Source organism: Carcharodon carcharias, chromosome 21 (genome assembly GCF_017639515.1).
Source record: "Carcharodon carcharias isolate sCarCar2 chromosome 21, sCarCar2.pri, whole genome shotgun sequence".
Classification (NCBI taxonomy): Eukaryota; Metazoa; Chordata; class Chondrichthyes; order Lamniformes; family Lamnidae; genus Carcharodon; species Carcharodon carcharias.
The window spans coordinates 56466347-56482792 of NC_054487.1; the positions used below are offsets into that span (position 1 = coordinate 56466347).

A 16446-nucleotide genomic window follows, 5' to 3' on the forward strand; every position below is an offset into this window, starting at 1 on the left:
GATTGGCTCCCTCAAGGGATCTAGCTAAACTGCTGTTCTGCTTTCTGAACCTTTTCTCATTACTAGTTCTAGTACTAGTTGCTACTGCTTCATTCGGGGAGCAAACTCTGTGCTGTGGGCTGCAAGCATGAATTCCCAGAACTGCATTCCTGAAGCAGGGATTCCTGCCTGCAACAGAGTGAAACAGCAGTGTCAGGTACCTGCTGCACACAGACTGCGATCAATATAAAATAACTCGGGGATAGTGTCCATGTGAACTGAGAGGCAGGAGATACAGGGGAACAAAATTATATCAGTGTACTTGGGAGAGAGGGATATTGGGGAAGATTAAATCAGTGGACAGGAAGGAAGCTCGAGGGGGGAATTTCTCAATGAATGTTGAAATATAAGAGTAGAAAAGCCTCTCTGAGCAGGGGGAATTGGAGGGAAAGAGTGCCTTTAGGTGAGAGAATGATTATCCAGATCGCATTTGGAAAGGTGGTAATCTGGGTTGATCTGACTATGGACAAATGTAAATGTTAAAATTCTTTTCTATTTGTTTAGAAATTAAAAATCTACCAATCATTAACTAAAATCAACCAAAAACACTACTTTAATTTAAAATGTTATAATTTTCCAGGGATCATTCCTTCTAGATTCCCCTTCAAGATTCACATGTTGGTGATTACAGTTGTAATCTAGATCATGTATTTAGCTCAGAGCAATTTTTATGCAGGTGATTGACTAATATAGCAGGCTTGAATTTCATCCCTGCACTTAATTAATGTAGTAAAACAAAATGTCAGATTTAAACCAGGGCACAGAAAACAACACTGTGACTTGGTTTATAATTTAAGTTTTCCTTGTTTCAAACATAGACAATTATTAACATTATCTGTTTATTTTTTTTTGTCTGAATAAATAAGTCGTTCAAAGTTCAAGATTTCCAATGATCCACTGACAAGCAGCTACTTTATTATCACTATCCCATTTCCAATTGCGATTTGGTCTCAAGTATGAGTAGGCCTCAAGCTTTACTTGCCTAATTTGAGCAAGCTGCTTGCTCCTGTCATGTCCAGAAGTAGCTTTCTCAACTACTATATCCAATTTCTGGCCACCTGCCTCATCAGCAGTAGCCCTCAAGTTATTCGTAGCAGGTGATGTGAACAGGAGAGCCGATCATGACCCTCAGGCAGACTATGGCGAACCCCTGCTCCCTGATGACAACAGAAGGTCTTCAAAAAGAATAACCTTTTGATGGCATCTGCTGCATAGGCCACAGCAGTTGCTGAAAAATCCTGCTGGAAGTTGCCTGCACTGCACAACCCAATTTAGGACAGCGGTTCTAAAACTGGAGTTATATCCTCTGTATGTGTAAAGGGGCCTATTTTCTGATTTCGGTGTGTACCAGAAGCAACTGAAAATGGCCCAACATAATATTGGGTCAGTCAACGTTCAAGCGATTGTGGAGTGCAGGATGTTGACCCTGAAATTAGCCATCAATACATCCATTATAGGGAGGTCTTGCAACTCAGAAGGTAGTTCCCCTGCCTCTAATATAGAAGTTCTGGGGTCAAGTCCCATTTCAGGACTTGTGGACCATGGAAGGAGCATTCAAGATGTGGTTCAAACTGGCTGATAATCAGCCTTCTAACCCTTCTAACACTTCTCCACTCTTCCCCAAAGGAGAAAAAATGTGTGTGAAGTTGCAAAACAAACAAAGCATCCAATTTATGGAAACATTAAGATTTTGGTGGGTGAGGTCATAATACTGGAATGGATTATGGAAATATAGAAGGAAAATGTTGTGGAAGGATTTAAACATAATGATAAGAATCTTCAACTTGAAGCACTAGAGAACAGGAAGCCATTGTACATCAGTGAAAGCAGGGGTGGTGAGCAAACTGGAATTGGTGTTGGATAAAATATGGACAGTTGATGTATGGATGAACTGAAGATAATAGGTAATAAGGCATGGGGGTGAGTGGGGTTGGGGGGGTTGGTGGTCAGGAAAGCATTGGAGTAATTGAGTCTGGAAGGGACAAAGATATGGCTGAATATTTAAACAGCAGCGATGGAGGTGTGTGAATTATAGAGAGGGAGGTATGTGGCCTTTGAAATGGAGAGGGTATTGGGTCACAAGTTCAGCACTAGGGTGTATAAAATGCCAGTGCTGTGAAAAGTCTAGTGCAGCCGGAAACAACAGCCAGGAGAGAGCTAGAGTTGATGACCAGGATATAGGCTTTGGATTTTGTTGCAGGGCTGAACATGACTTCAGTCTTCTCAATGCTTTAGTTGGTGGAAGTAGCTGCTCCTCCATTACTGGATATTAGACAAACAGAAGCAACGGAGTGGCAAGGTCCAGATAGTTAGATAGAGAGGGGGAGAGAAATGGTGAGAGATATAGAGTTGAATGTTATTAGGATACATGTGGAGGATGGTTGAGGATGAGTGACAGCATGTAGATGAGGAGGAGGAGAAGGTCAAGGGTGGATCTGTGGGAGACCCCCAGGGTGATGTTGCAAGGGTGGGGAGTGAAGCAATTGCTGGGGATGTTCAGGCTCTGATCAAATGGCTAAGAGCAGAACCAAGCAAGGTCCCACAAAGGTGAACAACAAAGGAGCAGTGTTGAAGAAGGATAGTAAATTATGGCCATTTTAATGATTAGAAGGGATAATGTGCCATGTCACAGAAATGTTTTTGGGACTTTGGTTATGGCCATTTTAATGCTGCAGGAAGGGCAGAAATCTATTTGGAGGGATTCAAACAGAGAATTGTGTGAGAGTTGGCCCTGATCTGGAAGGCAATAAAATTTTAAAGGACTTTGGAAAGGAAAGTGAGGTTAGAGTTAGGGGAGTAGTTTTAATACACAAATGTGGGTTTTTTGAGGAGATGATGATGATAGCTGTTTTGAAGTGGAAAGGAGACAAGGAAGGAAATACGTTTAATTGGCTGTTCATTGCGAATGGAGTCCAAGAAGTAGAAGATGGGTCCCATGGATGAGGTGACCTCAGAGAGAACATGGGGAAAGATGGCAGTGAAATAATTATTCTGTCAATAAGACATGAAAGAAATCCAGACTGCGTACATCAGATTTTATTGGGGTTTTTTTTGCTATTTTTTAAAAGTGGAGTTGCTATGACAAATCACATGACCACAGGGTTGGGTCATTGATCCGGAAGCTTCCAATCAGTGTTACAAGAACAAAAGAATCCTCCTCTCATCATTGTGGAATCTCACACCCAATTGTAAGGACATTATAATCAAGAAACGAGCGGACTTGCAGATCGAAACTTGTTATTTCTGCAGAGTTATTAACAGACCCATCTCGCATCTAGGACTGTCCAGGTCCATTTCAAAGGGGCACCATTGAGGGGACAATGGACATCATTTGCATCTTGATAAGCTTACCCCTCTGGTTGAGTCAGAGGGTCTGTGCAGACAAGGGCTTCTGGACACAAGAACCTGAACATGTATGGTAACTCTTTCAAAAACTAATGGCTGGGACATTATCACTTCTGAAACCGAAGCCAGTCCCAGATACTAGATAAACATCCCTTTTGCAATCATTGTGGCGAAAGAAAGTCACATGACTAAAGTGACCATTTTGAAATCTCTATATTCCTTTGAGAACTGAGAAACCCTCAGTCTGCTGGTTTAACACCAATCAGAAAGAACTCCAGCACATTTCCCAGCTGACCAAGCAGCTAGTCACCATCTCTCAGCTCCTTGCAGCCTGTTTGATTTTTAAAATTTCCAATCGTCACCTGCCAAGCAGTCTAAGATCAGAAATCCCATCATGCTGCATCATCATTAATTTCAAGAATTTTTGTGATGCTGTCGCCAACCAGGTACTCATCTTGATTGATCTCCACCACAAAGGAAACACCCTCTGGACTTTGACTTTTACAGACTTTGGAGATCAGATTAACCACAATATTCATTTCTATGGCTCTTTTACTGTTGTTATTCAGAGTTGTAAAAGCTCCCTTCTTTGGCCCCCTTACTGTATATATCAGTGGAATTTTACAGACCCTCCTGCCAGCAGGAGTGCCTAGCCCTGCCAAAGTCAATGGAGTTTTGAACGGCTCTCCATAGTTTCGGGCCCCGCCCCCACCAAGATGGGGCTGTAAAATTCCCCCCTGCATGTGATCTTTAACATGTGACTTTGGGAACAATTCCCCCGCCTCCCCCCCCTCCCCAGGTTTGGATTACATAACCTGAGGGTTTGGGGAGCACACCACAGCCCACTTTGAAAACACCTCAGATGGTGAGAGGATAAAAAAGTTCAGTTTGCCTTTTCTGTCCGTAACACAACAGAGTGAAAAGAGACTAATACGAAAGCAAAATGCTGTGGATTCTAGAAAGCTGAAAGAAAAACAAAAAGTGTTGGAGATATTCAGCAGGTCAGGCAGCATCTGTAGTGAGAGAAAAACAGGAGTTAATGTTGCAGATCAAGATGACTTGAAACATTAAGAGTGATGGGAGATACGGGATGGAAATTTGGATTCCTGGGAAAGGAGAAGTGATATAAAGGAGTAGGATCAACTGAATGTATTCTGTCCATCTTGGCGACAAAGAGCTCAGTAAGTTCCTTGCACGTATTTCTTGATGTGAAAGTGGAGGTGACAGCGAAGATCGTTGAGGAAGGCTGTTGGTAATGGGTAAGAAAGAGCCGAGGTTATCTTTATTCTCTGACATGATGTTGACAATAATCTTTCTGTAATACACAGCAATTCAAGTGCATAATTATAACCAAATTCTGTATTTTAAATGTCATTATAGTTTTACAGCTATAATAATACCATTAAGTTGTGTCACTCCAGTGAGATCAATTTTCTTTCATTTGTCCCTGCTTGACTTGATAATGTATCACATAATTCATATCCCGATGAGAACTTTCTGTGCTCTGCCACAGGACTTGTGTACATCACATTCCAAGTCCTAAGGTATTCTGTATTATCTAAGGTGCCATTCCTTGAATGACCCAGACCTGTCTGCCTGTTTTGATGGTTCAGCTGGATGCTGAAAACCACATGGCATTAATCGAAGAAGAGTCAGGACTTCTCCCTCTGGTCTGGCCTGTCCTATGTTCCTTCCTCAGCTAGTATCACTTGTGGTTTAAAACAAAATCAAATTAGCTGGGCATTGATCTCAGTGCTACTTATGGGATCTTGATATGTACAAAAGCAACTATCACATTAAGTTTACATAACCATCCGCACACATCTAAGCAACTTATCACTTAAGAAGTACTTCGAGATGTTTTTAAATGAAGACATAAGACACTATATAAATCAAAGTCTCTTCCCAAATGTTAGGCTGTAAATCTGTGTTCCATAATATCCCGGATTTCCTATTAAAGAGCTCAGCGGCATTCAAGGAAAACTAATGACTGAAGAGGAGCAGGAAGTATAAATGAAACTCTGCTGTAGATGGATTTTCATTTCTTTTTAAATTGTTGATTCCTCCTCCTTTCAGTGAAACTAAGTTCTGCATTTACCAGTTTTTGTACCAGGGTATTGTCGCTGGACTAGTAATCCAGAGACCCAGGGTGTAATGCTCTGGGGACCAGGGTTCGAATCCCACCACGGCATATGGTGGAATTTGAATTCAATAAGAACCTGGAATTAAAAGTCTAATGATGACCAAGAAACCATTGTTGATTGTTGTAAAAACCCATCTAGTTCACTAATGTCCTTTAGAAAAAGAAATCTGCTGTCCTTACCTGATCTGGTCTACATGTGACTCCAGACCCACAGCAATGTGGTTGACTCTTAAATGCCCTCTGAAAGGGCCAAACAAGCCACTCCATTGTATCAAACTGCTACAAAGTCTCAAAAAAGGAATGAAACCTGACAGACTACCCAATGTCAACCTAGGCACTGGAAAGGACAACACAAACTCAGCCCTGTTGATGCTACAAAGTCCTCCTTGCTAATGTCTGGAGGTTAGTTCCAAAATTGGGAGGGCTGTCTCACAGACTAGTCAAGCAACAGCCTAACATAGTCATCCTCATGGAATCATATCTTACAGATAATGCCTCACCACCATCACCAACCCTGGGTATGTCCCACCAGCAGCACAGACCCAGCAGAGGTGGCGGCACAGTGGTATACAGTCAGGATGGAGTTGCCCTGAGAGTCTTAAACGTCGACTCCAGACCCCATGAAGTCTCTCATGGCATCATGTCAAACGTGGGCAAGGAAAACTCCTGCTGATTACCACGTACCACCCTCCCTCAACTGATGAATCAGTGCTCCTACATGTTGAGCTCCACTTGCAGGAAGTACTGTGGGTAGCAAGGGCACAGAATGTACTCCGGGTGGGGGACTTCAATGTCCATCACCAAGAATGGCTCAGTAGCACCACTACTGACTGGGTGGCTGAGTCCTAAATGACGTAGCTGCTCGGCTGAGTCTGTGGCAGGTGGTGAGGGAACCAACAAGAGGGAAAAACATACTTAATCTCATCCTCACCAACCTGCCTGCCGCAGATGCATTTGACAGTATGGGTAGGAGTAACCACCACACAGTCATTGTGGAGACGAAGTCCTACCTTCACGGTGAGGATAGCCTCCATCATGTTGTGTGGCACTACCACCGTGCTAAATGGGATAGATTTCAAACAGATCTAACAACTCAAGAACTTGCTGCACCCCTAGCCAAGCTGTTCCAGTACAGCTGCAACACTGACATCTACCTGGCTATGTGGAAAATTGCCCAGGTATGTCCTGTACACAAAAAGGACCAATCCAACCCAGCCAATTACCGCCCCATCAGTCTACTCTCCATCATCAGTAAAGTAATAGAATGGGTCATCAACGAAATGTCCGATGTCTTACAGCTGCCATGCTATTTTGTCAGTGACCTTCCCACCCGGAGTGCACTTGTGCCACTTATGTGGCCAATTGAGGGCCTCTTCTTGCCCCCGCTAGCATTTTTACTTCCCTGTGGGCTCCGGGGAGTGAGAGGCCTCATTTTTGGGCATTTTTGGCCTTGGAGGGGCCTTCCCAGGGCATTAGATGCTCCCATGGCATCAGTGCTGCCTGCTCTGATTGGCCCCAGAACTCTTTGACCCCACTTGCCTGGTTATGAAGGTGCACATCCAACTCTGGAGCTTCTTCCTCCAGATGCAGTCCCAGCAGCAGCCATTGTTCCTGGCTGAGGTTGCTGAACTGCTGACCCTCTGGGCTGGCAGCTCTCGAGACACTGGAAGGCACTTAGTTGGCTGTCACACGTAAAATGCAGCCCCAGGTCCCTCCAGCCGCCAAAGCAGTGTTTCCCCACCTCCACCCTGCTTCTGGCCCCAGCTGCGGGATCCTTGCTGCCTTGAGAAAATCCCAGTGGTGTGTTGCAGGACTATTCACAATGGAGTATCTTAGCTGTGCTTGATTCCAGCCTTAGTCAGGGCTAGTACAAGAGCATTTTCCAGTGGGCATCAATCAATAATAATCAGGAATGAGAACCCTGGCAGTTTCTTTTATCTTTCTCCTCCTCCCCCAACCTTCCCTTGCTCCTTCTCATAAGGTGGTGACCAATTGTATCATTCCATCACCATTTCTGCTAATTCCACAGGTACCAATGCTCAACCTTCCTGGTCCTTATAATAGAATTACACTCTGGGCAATCTGTTTTCTTAGATTAAGTGAGTTTAATTTTCCCTATGCATGGCCCTACAATTGATAATTTCAGTTTTAATGGCTTCTGCTGACCGCTTAGTAATTATTGCCAGAAATATAATAAAAATTGCCAATAATCAGTGCGTGACAATAATAAAATTGAGTAATGCAGGCTCCTTAAAGGGAAATGGCATGAGAGGTCAGTGCAAATGGATAATCTATATTCAATCTTATCTTTGTAGTAGAATTTGGAATCTGAAGCATCTGCAAAATAAACAATGAGTAATGGCATCTGATTTAGCCAGCATTCCTCAAATGTGGCTTGTACAAATAACCCTGATTAATAACCCTGGAGGTTTGTACCTGCACCATGACTACTGCAACTGTGCCTATCTTTGGCAATATTGTTTCAGATGTATTTCATACAATATGAACCCTGTTGAATTTTTGATGAGGCAACTAAATTAGTAGACAGGGGAATGGCTATGGATATTATTTTAATGGACTTCCTGAGAGGATTTGATAAAGTCCCTAATAGGAGCCCAAACAATCCATGCTCCACTCGAACCTACTCCCATTTTCCTCACCTAATTGTATCTGCCTAACTCCCCCTTGTCCCTCATGCTTACATGCTATCTGGAGTTAGGTCACAGATCAGTATAATATCATTGAATGGCAGAATAGACTCGAGGGGCTAAATGACCTACTCCTGTACTTAAGTTCATCCTATATTCTTTCACAGCCAGAGAATAGTACTGAGGTATCAGGGCATCCATCAAAGCACATATATTACATAAATGGTATGACTTGCCCACTGATGTATGGTCTAAAATCAGCACAATGGTGGAATTCAGAACTTACATACCTTACTTCCTGAAAGGTCTTATGGCGCAGTGATAGCACCCTTGTAAATCCTTCCAATATGGCTGATTGCAGGTAGTAAAGAGCAGAAGAGTTTCCTGGTCAGCCATACTGCAAAAGGCAATGGCAAACCACTGCAGTACTTTGCCAAGCATAATCATGGACCAATCCAATGGAAGTCCATGGTTGCCAATGCCCTTTTAGGGCATGGTACCTGAAGGAGGAGGGCTTCCTGAAAAGCCAGTATGAGGTGTTAATCTGATGATGGTGTTGGTACCTTGGCAACAGCATGCCACAAACTGAAATACCAAGGTAGTCCTCCAGACAGGTTTTTGATTTAGACTTGAGTTGTTGGACAAGATGTCACACTTTACTAATGGGAAGTAAAATCAGAATGGTTATCTCTTTACTAGCTCACTCCATTTGTTGAAAAAAGTACTGTATACATGAAGATCACTGGAGGTGCCCACAATCTTTTGGTCTCTGTCATGGCAGCCATATAATGGGCTGTAGAAGGGAACAGAAAAAAAAATTGAAAAATATTTTTAAAATTATTTTAACAGTTTCTAACTTTTTAATTTTAATTCCAATATCTGATTAGTTTCCTAACATTTCAATAACAAATGCCCTTCAAGTGCCACCTTGAAGAATGCCATTGCAAACTTAATTGAGTATTGCTTTCTGAACTTTGCTTTCTTCCTGTAGAGTTCATCAGCTACGGAGACATATTGTGGAGGTGATAGACTCCAGATGGAAAGGACAATCCCCGTGCAACGTTTGGACCTGTTTCTTGGGCAATTCCGAAATGTATTGTTAACTTCAATTGCAGTTTTCACTCAAGGAAAAGTAACTATTGCAAATCTGGGAACTGTTAATGGTCGTATTATACAGGTAGGCCTTGGATTATGCTATTCCTTTTGCCATTGTATTCTTCTTCTACCCACAGTTTCTGCCTGTCAAGCCCCACCCCGAGTTTCTCAATGAGATATCACCCCTCTTTTCCTCCCTCAATCTCTGCTCTAAGCGACTCTTCATCCCTACTGAAATCAGGCTTTATCTCAACTCCCTTCATTCTCTCTCCTCTGAATGTATTGCCTTCCTGACCTCCCTAAATCTCCTTTTTCAATTAAGCCTTCCTATTCACATTAACACCCATGCCATCTCATTTAGCCTCTTTACTCCTATTGTCTTGATTACAGACAGGGCTGCCTCTCACCTTCTATTCCAACACCCTCATCCCCTACGTTCTCTGTCTGCACTTGGAAAAAAACCTCCCACAAATCACATGCAATTGCAATCTCTAACTCTCAACTACCTAGCCTGTGATCTTTCATTTGCCACAATACTTCTGCATCCTTCCATCTGCTCAACCATTCACTCTTTGATACCCTTGCCCCAAGAAAATCCTTCACTCTCATCCATCCCTGTGGCTCCTATATTTTCTCCTTCAAGTCCAAGCAGTGCAGACATGAGCATACCCAGTGTTTAATTGGTGTAGCCACCTATCACCAGATCTGGCTGGATTACGTCAACTGCTATCGAGATTGGACAGTAAAATGCAGGGACAGAGGAGGTTACGGGCCATTTGTTTTTTTAGGAGGTGGTGCTGATGAGTGTTTTGAAAAACGAAGGATGCAATACTGGAGGAGAAGAAACCATTTAAAATGTCAACTCGTATGGGTGTTATGAAGGACATTGGGTGGTCAGTAGTTTAGTATGAATGGAGTCAAGAGAGTATGAAGTGGGTCTCATGGATGAGATGAGCTCAGAGAGAGCATGAGGATAGCTGGGAGAGAAATTTACAATTTAGTGCTGAGGTACAAGAAGGTAGAGAGAGCAACTGCTGTGTAGATGGCCTTAATTTTAGTCACAAAGAAATCCATGAAAACCTCACACTTTCAGGTACCGTGCCCTAAAAGGGCATTGGCAACCATGGACTTCTACTGGATTGATCCATGATTATGTTTGGCAAAGTACTGCAGTGGTTTGCCATTGCCATTGGCCAGAACCATCTGCTCCTGTTGGCAGTGAGCGTCATGGCGGGTGAGGGGAGAATTTGGCGGAAGGGACAGAAATCCATTTCATGCTGGTGTGAACTCACAGCAGGATCATCATGGTGTCCACCGTGGCAGACCGCAAATCCTGCTGGAGGCCGGCATGAACCCAATTTGCATCCCATCCGAGGGGAAGAAGATGCTGGAGTCCTACAGCTACCGGACCCTGGAGGAGCACGTGCATTGCATGCTGAGTGGATTCTCATGCACATGGCTCTGCTGCAAAGCAGTTCTCGGCAGTTCGGAGGTCTCCACGCAGCAGCTTCAACTTCGCTGAAGCTGTGGAACCTCACGAATTCACCATGGGCTGGTACAGATGATCAGCGAAGCGAGGTAGGGGGAGAGGAAGGTCTAGGTGTGAGTGGGAGAGGAAGGTGTACCGGGGGAGTGGTTGAGTTTGGAAAGGGGATTTGGGGGCAAAGGTGTCAGGTGGGGGTGAGGTTGGAAGGTGGGGTGAAATTGTAGGGGCATTAAGGTTTGGAAGCGGAAAGAGGGTGTCCAGGGGAGGAGTGAGTACAGGGGGAGGAGGGTACCAGGGGAGCAGGGAGTAAGGGTGAAGGAAGGTGTTGGGGGGTGCAATATCCAGGTGAACATGCAAGGGAGGGATCTGTGGAGTCAATAATTGCCCGCTGGAGAGTGAACTCAGGGCAGGTGTGGTAGGAGGGATTGGTGAGTGTGACGGGGCAGAGTGAATGGGTAGGGTGGGAGGGTGAGGGTACGTCGGCACCAACAGAAGGGGCGGTGAGGATGGTTGGTGGGGACATGGAGGCAAACATGGACCCTGGGGATGGGAAGGAAGAGGTCAATGTGAATGGGGGTGGGGTTTTCAGGAAGGGTACAGGTGCTGCATGGGAGTGCAGTCAGTGGGTGGGCGGAGATGCAGTCAGCTCAGATGGATGACTGAAAGAGAACCCCAGCAGGCAGCATTGAAAATGCTTGGGACAGTGAGATGAGTGTGAGGATGAAGGCTCCGCATGCATGGGAGAGTGCTTGCACAAGGCTCCAAAAGGCTCTGCCACACACAATTCTCCCTCCAGATTCACCCCTGGTCTGGCTGTGTGCAGCTGAACTGCTAGTAGTAGGGGAGGGGGGAATGGATCCGGGGGAGGGCTTGTGGAGCCTGTAAATGAAGCTGAAAGACAACATTACACATTATTCAGTGAAAATGAATATATTTTCAGATTATAAAGTGACAAAATGTGTTCACCTGTTCAACCACTTGTTATCAGAATTTCTTAACTTTTCCAGGCCTACCATTTCTTCTAAAGTGCTGCCCTGACATCCGCAGCAGGGGTAGAGATAGCTTGTCCAATGGTTGACCCTGTTGCCTCTGATGACTTTGGTGTATGTCCCCTGGAGAACCGAGGCCTTGAGATCCCCAGCTTGCTTTGGCTATCCTCCTGTGGGCCAGCTGCTCCCTCTGGGGTAACAGAGAATGAGGTTGAGGGGGTCTCAGCCAAAGAGGACTTGGAGAGAGCAGACAGCCTCTGAGATTCCTGAGTGGATGACCCAGGGGTGTTTAGCTGCTGCTTTTTCCTCCCCTTTCGAGTGCCTGAGGGGTCCGGCTTGACTCATTGAGGGGAAGGGGCAACTGGAGGGACGTGAAGGTGTCCCGTTTCCCCCTCATGTTGCCACTCTAGGAACTCACCCATGAATACGGCGATGAAGTGAAGCTCTGCACACATCTCTGCGTTCTGCTCTACTAATGTCTCCATGGCGTCCACCATCCTTCCCTTGGAGAACTCCATGCGTGCACATGTGGGCACCACTTCATCAGAGAGCAAGCAGACGCATTCCTCCGACTTGTGTGTCACTCTGTTGAGGGCTTCCTACAGCTCTTCATGATGTCCCCCCACCTTCTGCTGACTCTCCACGATGAGTTGGAAGGCCTAATCCAGAGGCTGCTCATCTGACTCGGGCTTGACAGATGCCTCTTCCCCAGCAGTCTTCCGATTGCCAAGGAGCTCAGCTGAACCTGCCTCCTCCTGTTGTGGATACATGTCCATGCAGTGACCATCAGATTGTAAACCCAAGCCTGCCCTAGGTCTAGGTCCCACCAAGGTGTATGTCTCTACGCTGGTGGAGGGTGTGGGGTAAGCGCTGTGATGGATCTTCCAGGCTGTTTATTTCCAGCTCTTCAACAGAGGAGGTGTCCTCTTGGCTGAAGGTGAGGACCTGGATGGACCTGAGGGACTGGCTGGCTGAGGGTTTCAACCACTTGGCAGAGCTCTTTGAACCAAAGCAGAGATAATTAGTGCATGGCAGCAGAGTTAAAAGCAGGAGAGAGAGCACTCGCCTTTGCGTTGAGAGAGGGATAATCTGGTGCAGGATCGTTACGTGGGTGTTCGCCGCCAACTTCACCATCACCGCAGGCACGGTCCTTGTCCTCACCGGTCAACGTGATGACCGATGAGTTTGCGAAATATACATCATGAAATGATCTGTGCTCAGATTCACCTTTGAAATGGAGTTGTCAAATCAACTCCCTTTCCATGACGTACTTGTTGAGGTATCTGCCAGGGGGTTCTCTACCATGGCCCACCACAAGCCTACCTTTACTGGTCATTATACACGTTGGGACTCTTACAGTTCCATATGCTATAAGATTGGCCTTATGAGCAACCTCGTAAATAGGGCCCGAGCCATTTGCTCACTGTACAGGCTCAATGCTAAAATAGGGCTTACCAAAGACAACCAAAGGCTACCCTGATCAGATCGTTTCACACTGTATATCGTTCAAACTCATGAACAGGCCTAAAGACACCACTTTTGGCCCTGATAAATGTCCAGTCTACGTCAAATTACCTTGGAAGGGTAAGGTATCTCAAAAATTTGAGCAACAGTTGGAGCTAGCCGTTTCACGCTGCTACTATGCAGTGGCAACACGAGTGTTATTTGCCACTAACAGGATGCTGCCGTCAAGCCAAAAAGACATTCTGCCTACCACACAAATGAGTAATGTGGTGTATAAACTTCAGTGCCAGTGTGATGCTAGGTGTGCAGGCTGTAAGTCCCAAAGACTGGCGGATTGTATTGAATAGCATGTCCCTTTGGCTGTTCACAATGGGCAAGGTACAAATCGTACCCAATCAACCCATGATCGCAAAACTCAAAACAGTGTCCAACATTGGATGTAATTCCACGATTGGACAACATTTGCTAAATGACCCTCGGTGTTAAGAATTACACTGATAATCAATTTGAGATTGACAGTTGGGCTCGCAGTGTGATGCATTTTTGGGTCCTGGAAGCTACATGTTTAATACACAGGGCCCTGTTCTTTGCAGATAGAAAGAACATATACACACATTGCCCCTGTTTCAGCTAAACAAAATAAATGACAGTCATTTGCGGTTCATTCCCCAGGGCAATGTCTTGACCAATCAGAGTCAAGCTGCATGGTTTAAATTTCAAATAATGCTTGGCGGTTAACTGTTAGCAACCATCAATTGGTGCATTCTTCATGGCAATGTCTCTACCAATCACAGTCCACTTGCAACCAATCAGCACTCTCTTCTCATATAGCATAAATATGTTGTATCCCCTGACATTGGTATTTTCTTGCGAATTGCCCTGATGAGTGAGGTCAAAAAGCTTTGACAAATAATATCTCCTTTTTTCAGCAATACTCAAATTCTGCACTACCTAACAACTATTTATCTGAGGAGTTGTGAATGGAACTGCACGCTGTGCAGTCATCAGTGAATATTCACACTTCTGTCCTTATGACGAAGGAAAGTCACTGATGAAGCAGCTCAAGATAGTTGGTGCTAAGGCATTTAGTCCATGAAACTATCAGAAGTTTGAAGATATTGCTAGGCCATCCCTCAGTCTTCTCTTTTGCAGAGAAATGAACCCAACCTGGTCAGCCTTTCCTAATAAGTATATCCTCTTAGTTTGCGTATCATGCTTATAAATCTTTTTTTACACGTTCTCTAATGCCTTTGGTTCAGCATCCATTTGTGTTTGATTATATCTCTGTTAAGTGTCTTTGATAGTTTTCTTCTGCATTAAAGACATTATAAAAGCTGTAGTTTTGGCAGAGAAGCAACAGAAAGTATACAGGGTAAGATCATATCTAATATATTGAAACTGAGTGCAGCTTTGGGCCGGGGGAAAAAAAAATCAGTCAGGCCAAATTTGTCTGATTTAACTGTCAACTAACGTTGCATTTAGAAGCTGATATTACAAGAAGAAATTTGCCTTCCTACATGACCAAAAATCTATGACTTTCTTTGTGTAATCTAGCCAGAGTATTTTAATAGGTAATTGTATTGAACCTCCTGTCTTAGAGTATTTGCACAAGGTCAGCTGAACCTTGAAACAAGAAGCTCGCAGTGATAAACAGCTCATTAAAATGGGCTTTGACTGAATGTATCATAATTGCTAAAATCAATTTTCTACCATCTTAAGTGTATTTTCAAGAAAACAACAGGAAATAATACAAACTATTAAACTGCTATTGTGTAATTTTCATATTCATGCTCTGTTATGAATAGGTAGCTTGATCATCTGTATGAAACCTTCAGTCTTGGCACAGTGTGATGGTATTTGTGGTTGAGGAAGGGAGAGTCGGTGTCATGTTATACACACTTGAACTGCCTTCTTTTAAAAACAATAGTACTCAGATGCACAGTTACAAATGTTGTCCTTCAGAATATGGATTATTTATGTTAACTGGGTTGCTTAATGGTGTGGAAATGACGAATTTTGAAGTGCCCTGAGAGGTTATATTGCACAACACATTTTTGTTTCATATCTTCACATTTTTTTCACTTTGAGGAATAATAGGGAAGTGTTGTAAGGATTATCAACCTGTTGAACTCCATGTCCAATGTTCCTTACATGGTCAACAAGCCATGGAATGGGACTTGGACCCAGAGCTTCTGGCTCAGAGGCAGGGGCACTACCCGCTGAGTCACAATATCTCCTCACGCACACCATTAAAGTATGTTGACATAGGTGTGATTTTCCCCCCTTTTTGCCTCCTTATTCTTTTGCTGACAATGTGCGAAATAAAATCATTAACAAGTTTGATACTTTTTTTCAGACCCAAACTTGTAAAAAATCATTTACATGGGTTTTAATGTTTATAGAACATAGCATTACATAGCCAGCCAACCCAGGAAGGTGTTTGGAGGCAGCCGCAGGAGCTGGCGAGTGCCTAGCCAGGCTGTTTAAAAGGCTCGCCTTGGTGTTATGGGAGTTGGTCCCAGTTAAAATAAAAACACACAGGCCCTCCAGCCCTCACCCCCCACACACATTCCCATGCCCATCCTTGCTACCTTATGCCACCCATCCCATGGCTCTTTATGTCCCTTATGTGCCCCTCCACCCATCCCAATGGCCCTCATGCCTGATGGCTGAGAGCCCAGACAACCATTAATCTTTTGAAACAGCAGCGCCCCAGAGAAAACATTGTTTGATTGGCAGCTCAGGCTCTCTGTGAAATTGACCACAGAGGTCAATGTTTATTTACACAAGGTTAAGTGGCTTCAAAGGCTTGTGGTTTTTGTTATTGATACTTTTAAGGGCCTGGATGATTGACACTTTTATTGCCTTGTAGTGAAATGATTTTTTTTCAACATAGCGGAAAGTTGTGAATGAATTACTTTTTTTCAAGCTTTGTTATTTACACATCCTGCTTTCACTACAGGGTTTATTGGTTCTATACTGTGTATAGTGGGTCAATAGGCATGGATGTGCCATAGCTTGGCTTTGGGAGCATGAGGGGCCATGGGGGGGTGGATGTGTGGGAGGCATATCTTGGCATGAAGTGTATGAGGAGAACCTTTTGAACATACCTTTTGAAAGGTGTCCTCATGCAGAATAGGGTTCACGGCTTCTCTGAGGGGCTGTGAACTGTTACTCTTTAAAAACCTGGTCCAACACCATGAAAATTGCGAGGAGTAGGACATGCCTATCTCCACA

General features: G+C 44.3%; 1 protein-coding gene across 2 annotated transcripts in view; it reads left to right on the forward strand.

Moving 5' to 3' along the window:
• met (MET proto-oncogene, receptor tyrosine kinase) overlaps positions 1-16446 on the forward strand; it is a 144803-nt gene that overhangs the window by 49758 nt on the left and 78599 nt on the right. For both annotated transcript variants that reach the window (XM_041216122.1, XM_041216123.1), the window contains exon 3: positions 9167-9352. In XM_041216122.1, coding sequence (XP_041072056.1) covers positions 9167-9352 — 186 coding nt within the window. The remainder of the gene's footprint in view (positions 1-9166; positions 9353-16446) is intronic.